At 44.5% G+C, this 17,882-nt stretch overlaps 1 protein-coding gene across 1 annotated transcript in view; it reads left to right on the plus strand.

The window, feature by feature from the left end:
• Positions 1-253: 253 nt before the first annotated feature.
• Positions 254-17,882, plus strand: part of LOC134413350 (meiosis-specific coiled-coil domain-containing protein MEIOC-like) — a 31,472-nt gene continuing 13,843 nt past the window's right edge. Inside the window, exons 1-6 of the mRNA XM_063147535.1 lie at positions 254-321; positions 9,763-9,894; positions 10,576-10,742; positions 11,452-11,553; positions 12,756-14,487; positions 16,455-16,589. Coding sequence (XP_063003605.1) covers positions 259-321; positions 9,763-9,894; positions 10,576-10,742; positions 11,452-11,553; positions 12,756-14,487; positions 16,455-16,589 — 2,331 coding nt within the window. The 5' untranslated portion in view covers positions 254-258. The remainder of the gene's footprint in view (positions 322-9,762; positions 9,895-10,575; positions 10,743-11,451; positions 11,554-12,755; positions 14,488-16,454; positions 16,590-17,882) is intronic.

Genomic DNA, 17,882 nt, shown 5'->3' on the forward strand with positions numbered 1-17,882 from the left:
CTTGTAGTGTGAGGGCGCGCGCGCGCGCTGAGTGGCGGGTCGAACGTTCGCGTTCCGCGGCGGCGGGAAAAGAGCGCGCGGTGACGTAGTGGCGCCGAAGCCCGCCCCCTCCTTCCCTCCCTCCAGGCTTTTCGCGTCAGTTTTCGGAGGGCAGGGACGGTTGGAGCCTGGCAGAGAGGCTCCGCCCCTTTCTCCGTCCGTCCGTCAGTCGGCGCCCGCCCGTTGCTGAGGCGGGAAAGGGGGAGGGAGCGGGATAAGATGGTGGCGGACGGCGCTCGCGCTCTGGCTGTTCCCTTCCCAGGAGGGGCCCCGCGGCCAGAGGTGAGGCTCTTCTGCGGGGGACGGGGAGGATAATGGGGCCCGGGTGGGTTTGGGGTGGGGGGGCGAGGGAGAGTAGCAGTGTGTTGCCCCCCCCTCCTCCTCCTCTTCCTGTGAAGGCCAAAGCCTCCCTCCTTCTCCCAAAGGCTGAAGGGGAAAAGGCCATGTGGAGGCGGCTTCCCTTCCCCCCCTCTGCCCCACCCCCACTTCACCAGGGCAGGGCCGGTGGGTAGAGCCAGAAGGCTTGTGGGGTTTGTGTGTTAGGCAAGGGTGCTTCCACACCCTTCCGAACGCATCCCGCACCTATCCCGCTTTTTCCTCCTTACACTCTGGGCACGTCTACGCCCTATGCCTGTATCCCTGGATCGTCCCTGTGCATCCAAATGACACACAGGAGATCCCAGGAGCAGGGGTGGTGGGTAGAGACAGAAGGCTTGAGAGGGGGTTGGTTGGTTAGGCAAGGGTGCTTCCACACCCTTCCGAATGCATCCCGCACCTATCCCGCTTTTTCCTCCTTACACTTTGGGCACGTCTACACCCTATGCCTGTATCCCTGGATCGTCCCTGTGCATCCAAATGACACACAGGAGATCCCAGGAGCAGGGGTGGTGGGTAGAGACAGAAGGCTTGAGAGGGGGTTGGTTGGTTAGGCAAGGGTGCTTCTGCACCATTCCGAATGCATCCCGCACCTATCCCGCTTTTTCCTCCTTACACTCTGGGCATGTCTACGCCCTATGCCTGTATCCCTGGATTGTCCCTGTGCATCCAAATGACACACAGGAGATCCCAGGAGCAGGGGTGGTGGGTAGAGACAGAAGGCTTGAGAGGAGGTTGGTTGGTGTTAGGCAAGGGTGCTTCCGCACCCTTCCGAATGCATCCCGCACCTATCCCGCTTTTTCCTCCTTACACTTTGGGCAGGTCTACGCCCTATGCCTGTATCCCTGGATCGTCCCTGTGCATCCAAAGGGGATCCCGGGAGTAGGGCCAGTGGCTCGGGGGCTGGGGGGGGGGGATAGAGCCAGAAGGCTGGGGGGGGGGGGTTGGTTGGTCCAAATGACACAGGAGATCCCAGGAGCAGGGCCGGTGGGTAGAGCCAGAAGGCTTGTGGGGTGTGTGTGTTAGGCAAGGGTGCTTCCACACCCTTCCGAATGCATCCCGCACCTATCCCGCTTTTTCCTCCTTACACTTTGGGCATGTCTACACCCTATGCCTGTATCCCTGGATCGTCCCTGTGCATCCAAAGGGGATCCCGGGAGTAGGGCCAGTGGCTCGGGGGCTGGGGAGGGGGGGGATAGAGCCAGAAGGCTGGGGGGGTGGGTTGGTTGGTCCAAATGACACAGGAGATCCCAGGAGCAGGGCCGGTGGGTAGAGCCAGAAGGCTTGGGTGTGTGTGTTAGGCAAGGGTGCTTCCACACCCTTCCGAATGCATCCCGCACCTATCCCGCTTTTTCCTCCTTATACTTTGGGCACGTCTACACCCTATGCCTGTATCCCTGGATCGTCCCTGTGCATCCAAATGACACACAGGAGATCCCAGGAGCAGGGGTGGTGGGTAGAGACAGAAGGCTTGAGAGGGGGTTGGTTGGTTAGGCAAGGGTGCTTCTGCACCCTTCCGAATGCATCCCGCACCTATCCTGCTTTTTCCTCCTTACACTCTGGGCATGTCTACGCCCTATGCCTGTATCCCTGGATTGTCCCTGTGCATCGAAATGACATACAGGAGATCCCAGGAGGAGGGCCTGTGGGTAGAGCCAGAAGGCTTGTGGGGTGTGTGTGTTAGGCAAGGGTGCTTCCACACCCTTCCGAATGCATCCCGCACCTATCCCGCTTTTTCCTCCTTACACTCTGGGCATGTCTACGCCCTATGCCTGTATCCCTGGATCGTCCCTGTGCATCCAAAGGGGATCCCCGGAGTAGGGCCAGTGGCTCGGGGGCTGGGGAGGGGGGGGATAGAGCCAGAAGGCTGGTGGGGTGGGTTGGTTGGTCCAAATGACACAGGAGATCCCAGGAGCAGGGCCGGTGGGTAGAGCCAGAAGGCTTGTGGGGTGTGTGTGTTAGGCAAGGGTGCTTCCACACCCTTCCGAATGCATCCCGCACCTATCCCGCTTTTTCCTCCTTATACTTTGGGCACGTCTACACCCTATGCCTGTATCCCTGGATCGTCCCTGTGCATCCAAATGACACACAGGAGATCCCAGGAGCAGGGGTGGTGGGTAGAGACAGAAGGCTTGAGAGGGGGTTGGTTGGTTAGGCAAGGGTGCTTCTGCACCCTTCCGAATGCATCCCGCACCTATCCTGCTTTTTCCTCCTTACACTCTGGGCATGTCTACGCCCTATGCCTGTATCCCTGGATTGTCCCTGTGCATCGAAATGACATACAGGAGATCCCAGGAGGAGGGCCGGTGGGTAGAGCCAGAAGGCTTGTGGGGTTTGTGTGTTAGGCAAGGGTGCTTCCACACCCTTCCGAATGCATCCCGCACCTATCCCGCTTTTTCCTCCTTACACTCTAGGCACGTCTACGCCCTATGCCTATATCCTGGGATCGTCCCTGTGCATCCAAATGACACACAGGGGATCCCGGGAGCAGGCAGGGACGACCCCCTCCATTGGCCTGGGATAACCCTTAGGTGTAGAAAGGGCCTGTGTTCTTTCTTTCTTTCTTTCTTTCTTTCTTTCTTTCTTTCTTTATATTAGAGTATTTTTATCCCGCACCTCAGCCAAAAAAGCTTTCGGAGCGGCTTACAGTTTATCAATAAAGAAGACAGTCCCTACCCCCTCAGGCTTACATTCTAAAAAAAATACATGACATGCAAGGAAAAAGGGATGGGGAGGGAAGAGGGAGAAAATAAAAAGAAATTAAGGAGACTGTTTAGGCTGGTGGGAAGGCCCTGCTCTGTCCTCTCATCTCCCAATGGAGGGGCAAACTGACAGCTCCTTCTTCCCCACAGGGTGAAGAGGATAGCCCTGGGGTGGGGGGTGGGTCCAACTGAAGCAGGCTCAGATGATCCCTGCCTGCTCCAGTCTCCCTCGCATCTTCTTCCTCACAGGGTGAAGATGGCAGTTAGCCCTGGGGAGAGGTGGGGGGTCCAACTTGATGTGTGTGTTTTTTTGTGGTGAGGGGGAAAAGGTGGAAGGAGCCACAGGGAAACATGGGAGGGCTACAAGTGGGCGGCATTGCCAGTGGACCGCCCGCCCACCCTCCTCCACGATAAAATGCCATGCATAAGGCAGGGCAATCACACCATAAAAGCCTCACCTGGCAGTACTTTAACACGCGGTCCACACGCAGGAGAAAATCTATTTTCTTACCTCCGTTTGTCCCTCATTACTTCCTCTTTTGAAAGAGGAAGTAAACAACTTGCGTTTGGCCCTTTTAGTGGGGCTGTTTTGATCCTGCTGCTTCCCCTGCACACAGCAGGGGACAGTGGCTGAGTTTCGATGACATGCTAATCAACAGGGTGGGGGGTAATAGGAACAGAATGTGAAACAACCATTGATTAGCGTGTTGTCTGAACTCAGCCAGTGGCAACTAACGTCTTTAAGTAGTAGAATCAGAATAGCAGAGTTGGAAGGGACCTACAAGGCCATTGAGTCCAACCCCCTGCTCAATGCAGGAATCCACCCTAAAGCATCCCTGACAGGTGGTTGTCCAGCTGCCTCTTGAAGGCCTCTAGTGTGGGAGAGCCCACCACCTCCCTAGGTAACTGATTCCATTGTCGTACTGCTCTAACAGTCAGGAAGTTTTTCCTGATGTCCAACTGGAATCTGGCTTCCTTTAACTTGAGCCCGTTATTCCATGTCCTGCACTCTGGGAGGATCGAGAAGAGATCCTGGCCCTCCTCTGTGTGACAACCTTTTAAGTACTTAATGGGTTGCTGTTTTTCGTGGCGCAAAGAAGGCTAGAAGGGGCGGGAGGCAGACGACATTGTGAGGGGGACCTGCGAAAATCCGTGAGTGCCCAGTAAGGAGCATGCAATAAAACGCTCTTCTAATGGAGCTCTCAGGCTGGTCAGAGCTGGATTCAGGTTTTGTTCCTGCTGTGGATACTTATTTATTTATGCTATTTACTTGAATCCTGCCTTTTCCCCAATACTGGGACTCAAGGCAGCTTTACAAAATTAAAAACATATACAATTGAAACACATAAACAAGTATACAGAAGTTAAATATAATTAAACCAGTTGTAATAGTAAAACGTTTTTAAAAGTGTAGAAGGCAAATGACAATGCAAACTCCAGCGGATTAACAGGCCCGGACTATTCCATACAGCCTGCTGGAAGAAAGAAGTTTTTGCCTGCCTCTGGAACTATAGCAAGGCGAGAGAGACGGTCTAGCCTCCATGGGAAAGGAGTTCCAGAGCCTTGGAGTAGCCACTGAGAAGGCCCTCTCCCACATTCCCACCAAGCATGTCTGTGATGATGGTGGGGCCATAGATTTTATCACGTCGCCCTGCCCTCGTGCATGGACTTTTGAGGAGCCCAAATATCAAAATGTAGACATGCCATGGTTTCTCAACACTTATCTCTTCCTCCTCCCCCGCCTAACCACCCCAAAATCTGTTAATTAATTTCTTACATTACTATACTGCCCAATAGCCAAAGCTCCCTGGGCGGTTCACAACAAAACCATAAAATGCAACATGATAAAATACAATGCAAAAATTGACAACGTTAAAGGACAGTCAGAATATCTACTCAGTGGCTTTTGGTAGATAGCAGTAGGAGTTGTCCATTTGGAAGTGCTCTTGGAAGGGTTCGTTGGGTGATTTTCGGCCATCTCTCGGTCTAACCTACCTTGCAGGGTTGTTGTGATGATAAAATGCAATGGGATTTCTTTTTAGTTGTTCACCTCTGTGATGGCTTTTTAGCAAATAAGGTGGTATATAAATGTAAATAAATAAATAAATGTACACCGCCTTGAACTCCTTTGTGGAAAGTTGGGATATAAATGTAATTGGTGGTGGTGGTGGGAACTATGTGGACTGTATCACTTTAGGGTTTAATTTCAACTAAGTTCAGCTCCCAAAACATCTTACAATTAAAATCCACATTAAGGTATTATACAGTAGCAGTGTGTTGAAGTGTATATGGCGGTCTCTCCTGGCCCTGGCAGTTGGTGATCTAGTCCTGCTTTGGTTACAGGCTCTTCCAAGGAGAAGGAGCTGCAGATGGACATGGGGCTGGCTGATGGTAAAGATCCCAACCCCCAGAAGCAGCCTTTCAGTAGTGTTTAGCTCTCCTTATGACATTGGGATGGTGTTGTAGGGGATGGGGGTGAGTATTGCCCATAGCTCTTTAAGATCCCATGCATCCTCAGCCTGGTCAAGTGATTATAGTGAGATATGTGCCATTTGGAATGACCTCTCGGATTGGATGACCAGCCTTGTGGTTAGCCACCAAGCCAAGGTGGGTAAAAATTCCTTCTGGATACATGGCTTGCCAGGCGCACCGCTCAGGTTGCTCAGTGATGTATATTAAAAGGCTGCTCAGATGTATTGGACCTTCCCATAGCAGCAGTGTTACGCCCAGTGATGTGGATGGAATGTAGTGAGATGAATGTGCAGAAGTTCAATATCCCTGTTAGCATGGAAAGTCAATTGCAATTCTACTTGTAGCTTACAGCAGAAAAACCATGACTTATTAGGACGAGGAACGATGCATTTGAAAGAAGCCCTGGAGCTGCTAGTGATTGAACCTGGGTCTTTTGGCCTACAGAGCATGTGCTCTGCCAATGAACCCTTTGACCCTTCCCCAAATAGCAAGCACCACTTCTTGGGTATCCTTCCCAAAATAGCAGAAGTCATTCAAATTTTGAATAAGCCAATTAATCTTGAATTAATATTTAAGATGCCTAAAGGAAAAATAGTATGGTGCTTTTGTCAGAAACTTTTGATCTATCATGTTGGGGTGTTTTCTTTGTGTGGTTTTTTTAAAAATAGTTAATATATATAATATGTGGGAATTTTCTGTTCGATTATATTTTTGATTGAATATTGTTGCAGGTTTTGAATGTAGTATACCCTGAATTATTTCCTCATGATATGTGAAGGAAAAAGGTTTATCAAAGTTACCTAACTGAAGGCTTTTTCAAGTCACGCCAATAACAGTCTGGAAAGTGGCTCTTGTGAATGTTAATGTGCTTTGAAAGCAGCTGTTTTCAAATAGATAATACATTCTACCCCGTGTAGTATGGTATTTATTTATTTATTACATTTTTATACCGCCCAATAGCCGAAGCTCTCTGGGCAGTTCACAGAAATTAAAACCATGAAAAGCATAAAAATAACCAACAATTTAAAAACATGAATACACAATACAATATAAAAAGCACAACCAGGATTAAAACCACACAGCTAAAAATTGATATAGGTTAAAATATAGAATTAAAACAGCAAAATTTAAATTTAAGTTAAATTAAGTGTTAAAATGCTGAGAAAATAAAAAGGTCTTCAGCTGGTGACGAAAGGAGCACACTGTAGGCGCCAAGCAAACCTCTCTGGGGAGCTCATTCCACAGCCGGGGTGCCACAGCGGAGAAGGCCCTGCTCCTAGTAGCCACCTGCCTGACTTCCTTTGGCAGGGGCTCGCAGAGAAGGACCCCTGTAGATGATCTTAAGGTCCGGGCAGGCACATATGGTAGGAGGTGTTCCTTCAAATAACCTGGCCCCAAGCCATTTAGGGCTTTGAATGTTAGTACTTAGCTTATAGACATGGAAAATGGAAACCCTGATTTATGTCTATTCCCAGTTCATTCCTATACAAACTGGGGCAACTCTTGCAAGTGCTTTGGACCCAAGCCTTGTACTTCATAGCCATTTCACAATAGCCTGAAGACTGCAATTCCCATAATACTTCCACATACTGGTATTCCAGTGACAACATGTATGGCTGAGGCTCGCTGTTAAAGGAAGAAGGCCAAAAATGTAAGCTTAGTGTTTCTCTTGTTCTAGCAAAGGCAGACAGCGCCTTTGGCAGTTTGAAATCATGTGTGAGGGAAGGTTCGCCACTCTAGACTCATTTAATTGGGAAATGTATCTTTGGTGAATACTTTTAAGTATTATCTGGCGTTCAGTGGGTTTTGGGTAAATTAAGGGAGATTCTTTGGAAAATCGTATGAATACTTTTTAATGTTGTTTCTCTTCTGAATTTGCGTCTGTGCATAGACCCAACCCTGTATTCACCTCATTTATTTGTTTATCCTGCTTCTCCAGTGCGTGGAGGAGACGGTAAAATAGCCTGGCAACAGTTTCTGTACGCAAGTGGTAACGGAGTTGTCATGTGTAAGCGTCCCATAGCAGTAGTGTTGAGGGCTGTTTGTCAAGGTGTAGTATAGCAGAGTGTAGGCTGCTACATGGGATTTAATAGAAGAGCAGAATGTATGTGAAGATAACGCTGTCTTTATCTCCCAGTGGCTTTTGTTCATGATGAGGCATACGTACAGTAAGCAACTATAACTCCTCTCCAGGTTTGTTTGGAGATTTAAGTGAATGTGTGTGGGGTGGGGACTGAATTTCAGACAGGCTAACTTTTCTCCCTGTCTGAAACAGGAGAGAGAGGGTGAGGTATAAAATGTGAAGAGTGACTTCTCTGCAGTTGTATTTAAGGCCGATGAAGGACATTCGAGGATTTTTGTTAACCTGTCACATTTTATTCTGGATATAGCGGGAGGAGGTTACCCTAAAAGTCAAGCTACATGAGATGTGTAGCTACAGACATGTGGTGGGGTTTGTTAATTGGAAACACAAAACACCCTTTGAGTGATGGGCATTTCCCAGAAAACTTTGAATCCACATTTCCCCCGAAAATTTCCCAATTCCTTAGATAGATTTAGATCAGATGTAGCATGCTTGATTTTTATTACGAAAACAAAACTAGGAAGTGCACTTCTTTGATTTTAGATGATGTAGGGAGCCTTCCCTCTAGCTCCGAGGGCTTGATTCCTTTGGTAGTAATTTGTTGAGAGCTGCATGCCAGTGGTGGGTAGGTCTGCAACCAAAACATGGGCAGGACTGGAGCCCAAGACAGTCTATATGGGAGACAAAGTCTGGGGAAAAGAAGGGCACAAGAAGAAATTGAGGAAAGGGGAACTAGGAAAATATCACAAGACCTATGTAGGGTTGACAGGAAAAGGGTATGGTGGTACTGAGAAGAGTGTATCCTGATATAATGAATAGGAGTTTCATCGGAGACAGCACTATCGTATTCTGAAGTGAGGCATTTTAAACCTTACGATATACCTAATTTCAAGAAAACTTGATGTCATTTCAGGGCATGCTCAGATGCTGCAATTTCTTAGTACTGGTGTCCTTGTTTGACCAGAGTAATATGTGAGTTGGTAGCCCATGGATCTCAGCTGTGGTACCTTCTGCAATCTGGAAGATACAATTTAGAGAACTGATAATAGAACTTGCTGCAGCTGTGATCTGTAAACTGCTGGCTCTGAGATATGGCTTATGAGAGCATGAGCAACTATGCATATGGGAAACTCTGCAATCATTCAAATCTAATTGTATATTAGAGGTAATACATTTGCAGTGTGAATATGTATATACAAAATATAAATACGGAATTGGCAATATAATAAAAGGAGGCAAAGGGGAATTGAGAAAGATGAGGGCTAGAACTTTGAGAAAAGGAAAAGCAAGAAACGTGCTCCTCAAGTGGATTATAGCATTGGCAAGAATGAAATCAGAGCATCTTAATTGAAAGTGAAAACATGGCTCTTTAACAAAGCCTTTAATGGTTAAATCCACTAAGATGGCACATAGTTTTAACTGTTTTAATTGTTTAACTGCTTTTAAATTATATATTGTTTTAACTTGGTTCATGGTTTAATTTGGTTTTAGCGGTGTAAATTTACTGTTTTATACTGTGTGCTTTTATCTGTACACTGCCCTGACATCTTAATGATATAGGGCAGGATATAAATGTTTTAAATAAATAAATGGAAGTTCCTTTGCAGTAGTTTGTTACACTGCTGAACTTTTTAGTGCCACATCAGCAACGTTGTGTTGTTCTGTGGTGAAAAATGAAAGTACCTGTATCTTTACTTTGTGAGCCAAAAAGGAGCTGGGGACATATTGTTAAAAAAAATGCAAAAAAACATTTCAGAGGGATATATAAATACTATGGTCTTCAGCCAGTGCAGATGAGGTGTGTGAGAAAGAAAGAGAGAATTGGTACCTTGGTATTGCATTTGCGTATGCAGCACATTCAGCAGCATTTGTTTTTGTTAGGGGGACATTTCTTACCGAATTTGGGTTGAATCCCATCCAGTTAGTGTAAAGTACTATACTGAATGTTGTTTCCTCATTTTCGTTCTACTCTTGCAGCGACCTTTTCATCGGAATACTGTCCTCCATGCCACTTAACTTCTAGTCATACATAGTTTTATTAAACGTTTCGTAAGTGATTGCTAACTATAACGTTGAATTATCTTTGAACAGGTGAAACCTGTGGTTACAACTTCCAACCTCTGCTTGTTTGGAACTGTTACTCATTTTGGAAACAACAGTTTGCACACTGAAAGTAGGGCCATGGTTAAACAAAGTTCTACATTCAATCGTTATAAGCCGCAGGTGAGTCCATAGCAATACAATTCATTTAGTAATCATTGTTCTTCATAACAAACTGAGTTGGTTGAATGTCTACCAGCTTGGAAATGAAACAGGGCTACCCCCCCAAAAAGGTCACAGTAGCTACATACTCAGATCACCCTAAATATGTAGATGTAGGTTTATAAATTAAAGTTTTTCTTTAAAAAATCCGAACCTAACAAGGACCTGTGAATTTCTAGAATGTATGGAATGTTGAGATATCAGTTGAATGAACAAACGAAAGAAAGGGGAAACTGAGGGCAGGGGGAGGGAATAAGAAGTAATTGGCCAGCTGAAGTCCTTAGCAGCTTGTTCTGGAGGAGGGAGAGTTGGAGTGATGCATGCTGTAGTATGAACCTTAATGCATGGACTACCATAATCTCTCTAATCCTTCAACAATACCCTAGAAACCCTTGAATGATTAAGACTGCAACCTTATACCCAGTTACCTGGGAGTAAGTAATTGAACACAATGAAACTTATTTTCAAGTAGACATGTAGAGGATTTCACTGTAAGTGGCTTATTTATTGCTATTTTTTTAAAACATAATTCCTCTCTTTGGAGTTACAGACACAATTATGTGCTTTCTTTTGGAGAGGCTGTGTGTCATGTCACTTGGTATGTAAAATCGTTTGTTTTAAAACTCTCCCTCTTTAACTCAGGTAAATTGCACTAAGCAAGAAATGGACGCACAGTTGTTCTCTCCTTTGTTTGGAGGAATAACCAATACACCAGCCACTGTGGAATCTCCTCAGTTATACAGTAGCTGGTCAACTTGTGGAGATGATGCCAATGCTGTTGCTTCGTTACATGACTGCACACAAAAAAGGTATGAAGTCATTGCCACCTTGTGGCACCTACTAGAAATCTTTTTGATTGGGACAATGGAAGCTTGTTCTTAAGTATACCTTTTTTAGAAGTTGTTCATACTAGTCGTTCTGTTAACATTTCATCATTGGTTAAGGGCACAATCCTATGCATGTTTAGACAGAAGTCTTCCAACTCCCCACAGTCCCTAGCCGGCGTTAATCGGGACTGTGTGAGAATTACCCATGAAAAACGTACATCTGTTCTGCACTATTTATTGTCCATTCATTGTTCTGCCAGACTTGCAGAACAGATATACAATCTCTACGGGTAATTCTCACACAGTCCTGATCAACACAAGTACTTGTGGTTTGCTTAGCAGCTGGGATGTGAGAACTTAAGTACGAAAAGCAAAATGCAACAACCCTGCCTTTCAAGCCTGTGTTTGTGGCTCTCTGATCTTCTTGAGGAGAATAAATGGAACTATTACTTTCAAAGGTTGAGATAGCTTAAAGAACTGTTAAACATTAAAAATTCATGTGAAAATATATATAGAGATACTTTATTTATTTATTTAGAATATTTATATACCGCTCCCCTTTGAAAAATTTTGGAGCGGTGTACAAGATATTTAGGATGCAATCCTATGCATGTTTAGACAGAAAAGGTTCTACAACTCTTAGCATTCCTCTATCAGCCATGTTCATTAGTTTCTTGGTATCTGTTTTCAGGCCCCAGCTAAATCTATCTTATTCTGGCAATGGCCCTGATATGTTTGGCTTAGTGACAAGCATCCTTGAGGAGCCAAATAAGCAGGAATCTGTTACAGACTGGTAAGTTGATGTTACTATAAAATATTGATATAAATAGTTATACAAGCTACACTGAAATGGGTTGCCTCCTTCATCTTCACTAACATTCAGATCCAGTGCTTATTTACATTGGAATATCTGAGTTCAGTGGGACTTCCATGTAAATGTGCATCGGATTGCAGCCTAAGTCTAATTCAGTCTAAACCAGTTTAGGAATGGAATCAGGTTCTTTCTGGCTGTTGCGGAGTTTAAACTGGTAGATGTTTAATATCCCCACCAGTAGGTGGCATTAAAGAAGAGTATGTATGCTGATCATGGACTGCTGCTAAAATCTTAGATGAGAACCTTGTAAAGGATTTTCTAGTGTTAAGAAACTGTTAGGGTTTATGGAGGAATACTTCAACAGGTCTCAGCTCTGGTATCACCCCAATGCAGTGATCTAGTGCTCTTAATAGAATGTATCCTGCAAAATCACGTAATCCAACATTCCCTTAAAATGGCCTTTTAATATTAAGGTGGATCTATACCATAGGAAAAGTAGTACACCTGAGTTCCCAGGAAAGGCATAAGTATATAGCAAAGACGAGAACACACCTGTATGTCAGGGCTGAAATTTGTCCTTGGGTGTGCGTATTAAATTTCTCTCACTGATGTACAGGTTCAAAACATTGACTATATTACCTGCACAGTAGCATGTCATAACTAAGTATATGCTTACATTCCTTCACTTATTTGACTTGTGTATGTTCCTTCTTTAAAGCTGTTTTTTTTCTGGTACTGTCCTGTCCTGTACAGCAGTAAAGGGTAGTTATATCAACATAAGCAGTTATTAAGCAAAGATCCTTTCCACCCCTTTCCCCAGAACTTCTCTGTAGGCAAGGTTATACTGCACTTTCTTTCTATTAAAATTGATAAAAAAGCATCCCTCAATAATTGGGTGTATTTATTCCCATGTGTTTATGTGCTGTGGATAAATGGCATAGTTTTGAACTAACATTAGAATGAATTCTTTTAGAATTTATAACAAAGTTTCAGATTCAGTCTCTGGGATCTTCACTTAAAAAGGATCTTGGTAGTGGGTTTGAAAAAAAAACTGCTGCATGTCAAAGTAGATAATACTATATGCTAGATGGACAAATGGTCTGATGCAGTAAGGCAGCTTCATGTGTGGTGCTGTAAAAACAAAATGTATTTAACACTAAAACATGTATTATTTGTTACAGGAATTCTCTATCAAGATTGTTTCCACCAGTGTGTTCATCAGACTTTGAAAACAATAGCAGCTTCTCAGGGCTTTTCCCTACAAAATCTTTGGAAAAGGAAAATCTTACCAACATAGTTGATTCACAGAACCCAAATGAAGACCATGTGGGGAAGTTATCCTCTGGAGAATTACTAAAGAAAAAACATGAAGATTTCCGTGTTATAGGTTCCTGGCTTGCACCAGATTCTGATCCTTGCACTCAATCACCTGAGGGGATTTTGAAGGATGCTAACCCAGAAAGCAAGACTTTTAAGAGTAATGGAATCAGTCGGCTACACAGCTTTGCATATGTATGCAATTATGACAAGAAACAATTAAATAATGGCAATCGGAGCACTTCCTCATCTCAAATTAGACTAAAAGATTGTGCTAATCCTTATAACGAATGTCAGAAAGCTGACAAGGCAAGAGACGTGCTTGGCGAAAGTGATGCAGAAGGAACAAGCAAGTATTTCACTCAGTTGCCTAATTCTCCTGTTGGTGGAATATGGGACCCAGTAATCCAGGAAAATAATTTGTGTTCTAAAAGATGCATGGGTTTAACAGCTGTTCATGACTCACAACAGTTTAGTTACTCATCTTCATACTTTCTCAGCCCAGCTCTTAATAAAGAAAACAACTTTCCTGAAGGAAGGAATGCAGCACTAAATAGCAACATCAGTGTGGAAATGACCTTTGGTAATACTGATTGTAAGCTCCCTGTACATCCTCAAAAAGGCTCCTGTAATCACTTGCCTCTAAAACCAGCTCTTCATAATATGAATTCATCTTACAATGGATATACGTGGCTGGATACTAAAATAATAAATCCCGTAGGTGCAACACATGTAACTTACGGGAAGCAAAAGCAAATGAGCTCTCAGTTGCCTTCAGGGCCTTCAACTCAGTCAAGTGGATGTTCCACCAATCAGTCACTTGCTCAGCCTTCTTATTCACACGTGTCACCAGTGTTGTCCTCAAGAAAAGATGGGAAGTTGCAATTATTCACGAACATTCCCAATAGCTCAGGGTTTTCCAATTGCACAGAAAAACAGAAACAACATAACCCTATTGGACAGAATGATTCCTTAGCTACTCCAGAGGGATACTATGGTAAAATATCTATTAATGCTTCCTCCAGTTGTTTATCGCAGCAGCATTCTATAAATGAATCTGCAAAACACCACAAATTTCACAATAAGCAAAACAGATACAATACTGACGAGAGAACAGGGCAGAATGAGAGAAGACGTAAAAATAACTGGATTCCACGCACAGCTTATGTGGGTCCAGATCAAACACAACTTGATGTATCAAGAAGAAAACAGGAACAGAATGGTGCTGGCTTGTCTGATTTCATCAATCCTTCTTTCCTTCCTCTTTTCCCATTGGTGTCTGGATATAAACACTTGCCTAATTTTCCTCCGTTTAATCCTCAGCCATTTTCATCACCAACTAATGTTGCATTTTCTTCATTGCCATTTCCGTTGTCTGAACTTGTTGACCTTCTTCATTATGATGACTTTCCCCATTTAAGTCCTTTCATTAATGACCTCTTCTGTGGAGATATAGCTGCACCATATTTTGCCTTTCCACCACCTCCTAACCACTACAGACCTCCAAAGAACCGTAGTGGACCTGCAAATGAGCTTCATATTCATCTGGAAGAGTGCTATGAACAGTGGAGAGCGCTAGAGAGGGAACGAAAAAAGGTAAGTAATGTAATATATAGGAAGCTTAAACTTAGGATGAGTTACAGCTACAGCTAGGATAGAAAGGCTCTGATGTTTGAGCTCTGTTCCAGTACAACTCAGATTGTGGTGTCCATTTCTGGAAAACCTGAATTCCTCAGTGCCATAATAAGAGTTTCTAGTGGGTCCCGCTCCAGCTGAGAGCCCCCTCCCTCCTGCTACCAACTGTCTCTGCAGAGGCCACCAGTGAGGGAGGAAGCAGCAGCCAGGCACCTCTCCACCGTGCCTGGGTCCAGCTCCAGCTGAGAGCCCCCTCCCTCCTGCTGTCAACTAACTGCTGAACTTTGTAACTAAGATTATAGTGCCTGAATTTGCTTTCCTTTCCCCCCTCCTCCCTCCCAATCCCCTTTCCTTTTGTGTCATGTCTTTTAGATTGTAAGCCTGTGGGCAGGGACTGTCAAGAAATACTTTTGTAAGCCGCCGTGAGAGCCTTTTTTGGCTGAATGGCGGCATAAAAATCCTTAAATAAATAAATAAATAGTGCAGCTCATACTTGGAAATTTTGTTTAGGTTCTCTTAGTTCTCTCTTAGTTCTCTAACTTCAGCAAGTTAACCTGTTGGCATAGATGTAGTTTTGACAGGTCACTAGTTGTTTTTGTTATCGGTATGCCAAAATTCCACTTATGATTAAAATATTTCTACCCAGCCTTGCCATCCACTTAAAGGATCTCGAAGCAGTTAACAGCAGTAAAAATAATAATAATACAAGAACAAAATAAACCGTTTCTGCAGAGTAACAGTAAAAACAGCATAGCATTAGCTGGTTTAAAACAAAAAAGAAAAGAAAAAGCTAAACCATGCCCAAACCATTCTGGAGTTCCATTCTTGTTCATCAGGTGGGATGGGGTCAGACAAGCCTTCCAGGATAGAATCCAAGCTTGGGTTTCACAAAGTCACAAAGGTCTTATCCTGCATACTCGCCTGCCACATCTCTGATGACGGTGCAACATGAAGCATGGCTCAAGGTGAGCAGGTGTGGCAAAACCAGCCTTTAAATACCCTGGTTCCCAACAGTTAGCTTTAAAGGTTATATGCAGCCATTTTAACTGCTCTTTGGAACAAAGCTACAGCCAACAGAATAGTAAGAAATTGGAGTAACATAAATGAAAAACTGGGTCCCGGTTAAAGTTCTACTCTTAAGTGCAGCATTTTATTGAAGTTTCTGAACATTTTAAAGGCAGCACTTTGTTAAGCTTTATATTAAAACAGGGTTCTTCCTAATTTGCACAAAGGACACCTAAATTCTATACCCAAGGTGAATTAAGTTAATCAACCTGCAGGTTTACTTAATTTCCATGATGCTCCATTTCACATTTGACAGTTTGAAGAAGTTAGAAATCTTTAGTAAGAAGCTGTTATGTATGTGGATTACAGAAAGCCTGCCTAGTGAACAGAAGAGGGCATTAGAGGGTGCTTCTGAAAAAATTATACTACTTAGGAATTCATGTGTCACATTGGAGACTGCGTGCCACTCCATATAGAATCCGAACTAGCTAAAATTAGGGTGATTATTTGGTTCTGCTGTGCAGAGGTAGGCAGCTATATCAAACCTGCCAAGGCATTCTCCGAGCCTGTTGAGGTTTTTTGTAGTCCCCAGTTTCCAAGTGGAGTGTGGAGAAAGAAAGGTGTGTCTGGAACAATACTGAAAACAACTACTTCTGTTACAGAGAATGATTAAAATCCGAAGTGTGTTTACCAGTTGACTTTTTGTTTTGTTTTTGGTCTGGAGGCTTCTGTATGGTGACAGTAGGAATCTGGGAAGCATTTTTTCTTTTCTTTTTTTACCCAGTTAATGTGTAATATAGAATCACTTCAGCTAAGATTTAAAAAGAAGGCATATCTTTTAAAGTACTAGAATAAGAAATGTAAGGACAAAAAGCAGCAAAATGTAAAACGTATTCTGGTAACATACCTTGCTTTCTCTTCAGACAGAGGCTGATCTAGCAAGAAACTTCCCTGGGAAGCGGGTATCCAGTTCAAATAACACTCCATTTTCCCGGCTTCCTGCTAAACCTTCCCGAGTGGATCGTCTGATTGTGGACCAATTCCGAGAGCAGGCAAGAGTAAGAACCCTTAAAGATGATGTGTCATTGGGCCAGTTTTCCAGATCAATGCAAAAGTTCATAGAATAGCAGAGTTGGAAGGGGCCTACAAAGCCATCGAGTCCAACCCCCTGCTCAATGCAGGAATCCACCCTAAAGCATCCCTGACAGATGCTTGTCCAGCTGCCTCTTGAATGCCTCTAGTGTGGGAGAGCCCACAACCTCCCTAGGTAACTGATTCCATTGTCGTACTGCTCTAACAGTCAGGAAGTTTTTCCTGATGTCCAGCTGGAATCTGGCTTCCTTTAACTTGAGCCTGTTATTCCGTGTCCTGCACTCTGGGAGGATCGAGAAGAGATCCTGGCTCTTCTCTGTGTGACAGCCTTTCAAGTCCCTGAAGAGTGCTATCATGTCTCCCCTCAATCTTCTCGTCTCCAGGCTAAACATGCCCAGTTCTTTCAGTCTCTCTTCATAGGGCTTTGTTTCCAGACCCCTGATCATCCTGGTTGCCCTCCTCTGGATATGCTCCAGCTTGTCTGCGTCCTTTTTGAATTGTGGAGCCCAGGACGAAATACTCTAGATGAGGCCTAACGAGGGCCGAATAGAGAGGAACCAGTACCTCATGCGATATGGAAGCTATGCTTCTATTAATGCTCTGGCCAACTAAAAAAAAGATAGCTTGATTGGCAGGAGGGTAAAATGGAAATTAACAGTGATGGGAGCGATGGCAACTCACTGCTTTATTAGCCTTGTTCATGGAGGGAGCTCATGAATAAGGGATAGGTTGTGGAGCCTCGTGTGGCGCAGAGTGGTAAAGCAGCAGTTTCTGCAGCTGAAACTGCAGTTTCTGCAGCTGAAACTCTCCCCACGGCCTGAGTTTGATCCCAGCGGAAGCTGGTTTCAGGCATCCGGCTTGGGTCGACTCAGCCTTCCATCCTCCCGAGGTCAGTAAAATGAGTACCCAGCTAGCTGGGGGAAAGGTAATCATGGCCGGGGAAGGCAACGGCAAACCACCCCGCTATAAGGCCTGCCAAGAAAACGTCAGCGAAAGCTGGCATCCCTCCGAGAGTCAGTAACGACTCAGTGCTTGCACGAGAGATTCCTTTCCTTTCCTGTGGAGCAAACCTTAATCCTACCCCTAACCAAAAGTGCAGCCCCACTCTTCCCCACGCACATTAGCACCACGTTAGAAGGGATATATAACAGCGCTTAACTTGAAGTAAAATCTTGTGCAGAGAGCTATTTCAGGTAGTTAAAGTGTTGTTTGGCTTTATTTGGAGTAATTAATACCCAGTGTGACAAGCGTTTCTTGAG

The sequence above is a fragment of the Elgaria multicarinata genome, chromosome 1 (genome assembly GCF_023053635.1).
Source record: "Elgaria multicarinata webbii isolate HBS135686 ecotype San Diego chromosome 1, rElgMul1.1.pri, whole genome shotgun sequence".
Lineage (NCBI taxonomy): Eukaryota > Metazoa > Chordata > Lepidosauria > Squamata > Anguidae > Elgaria > Elgaria multicarinata.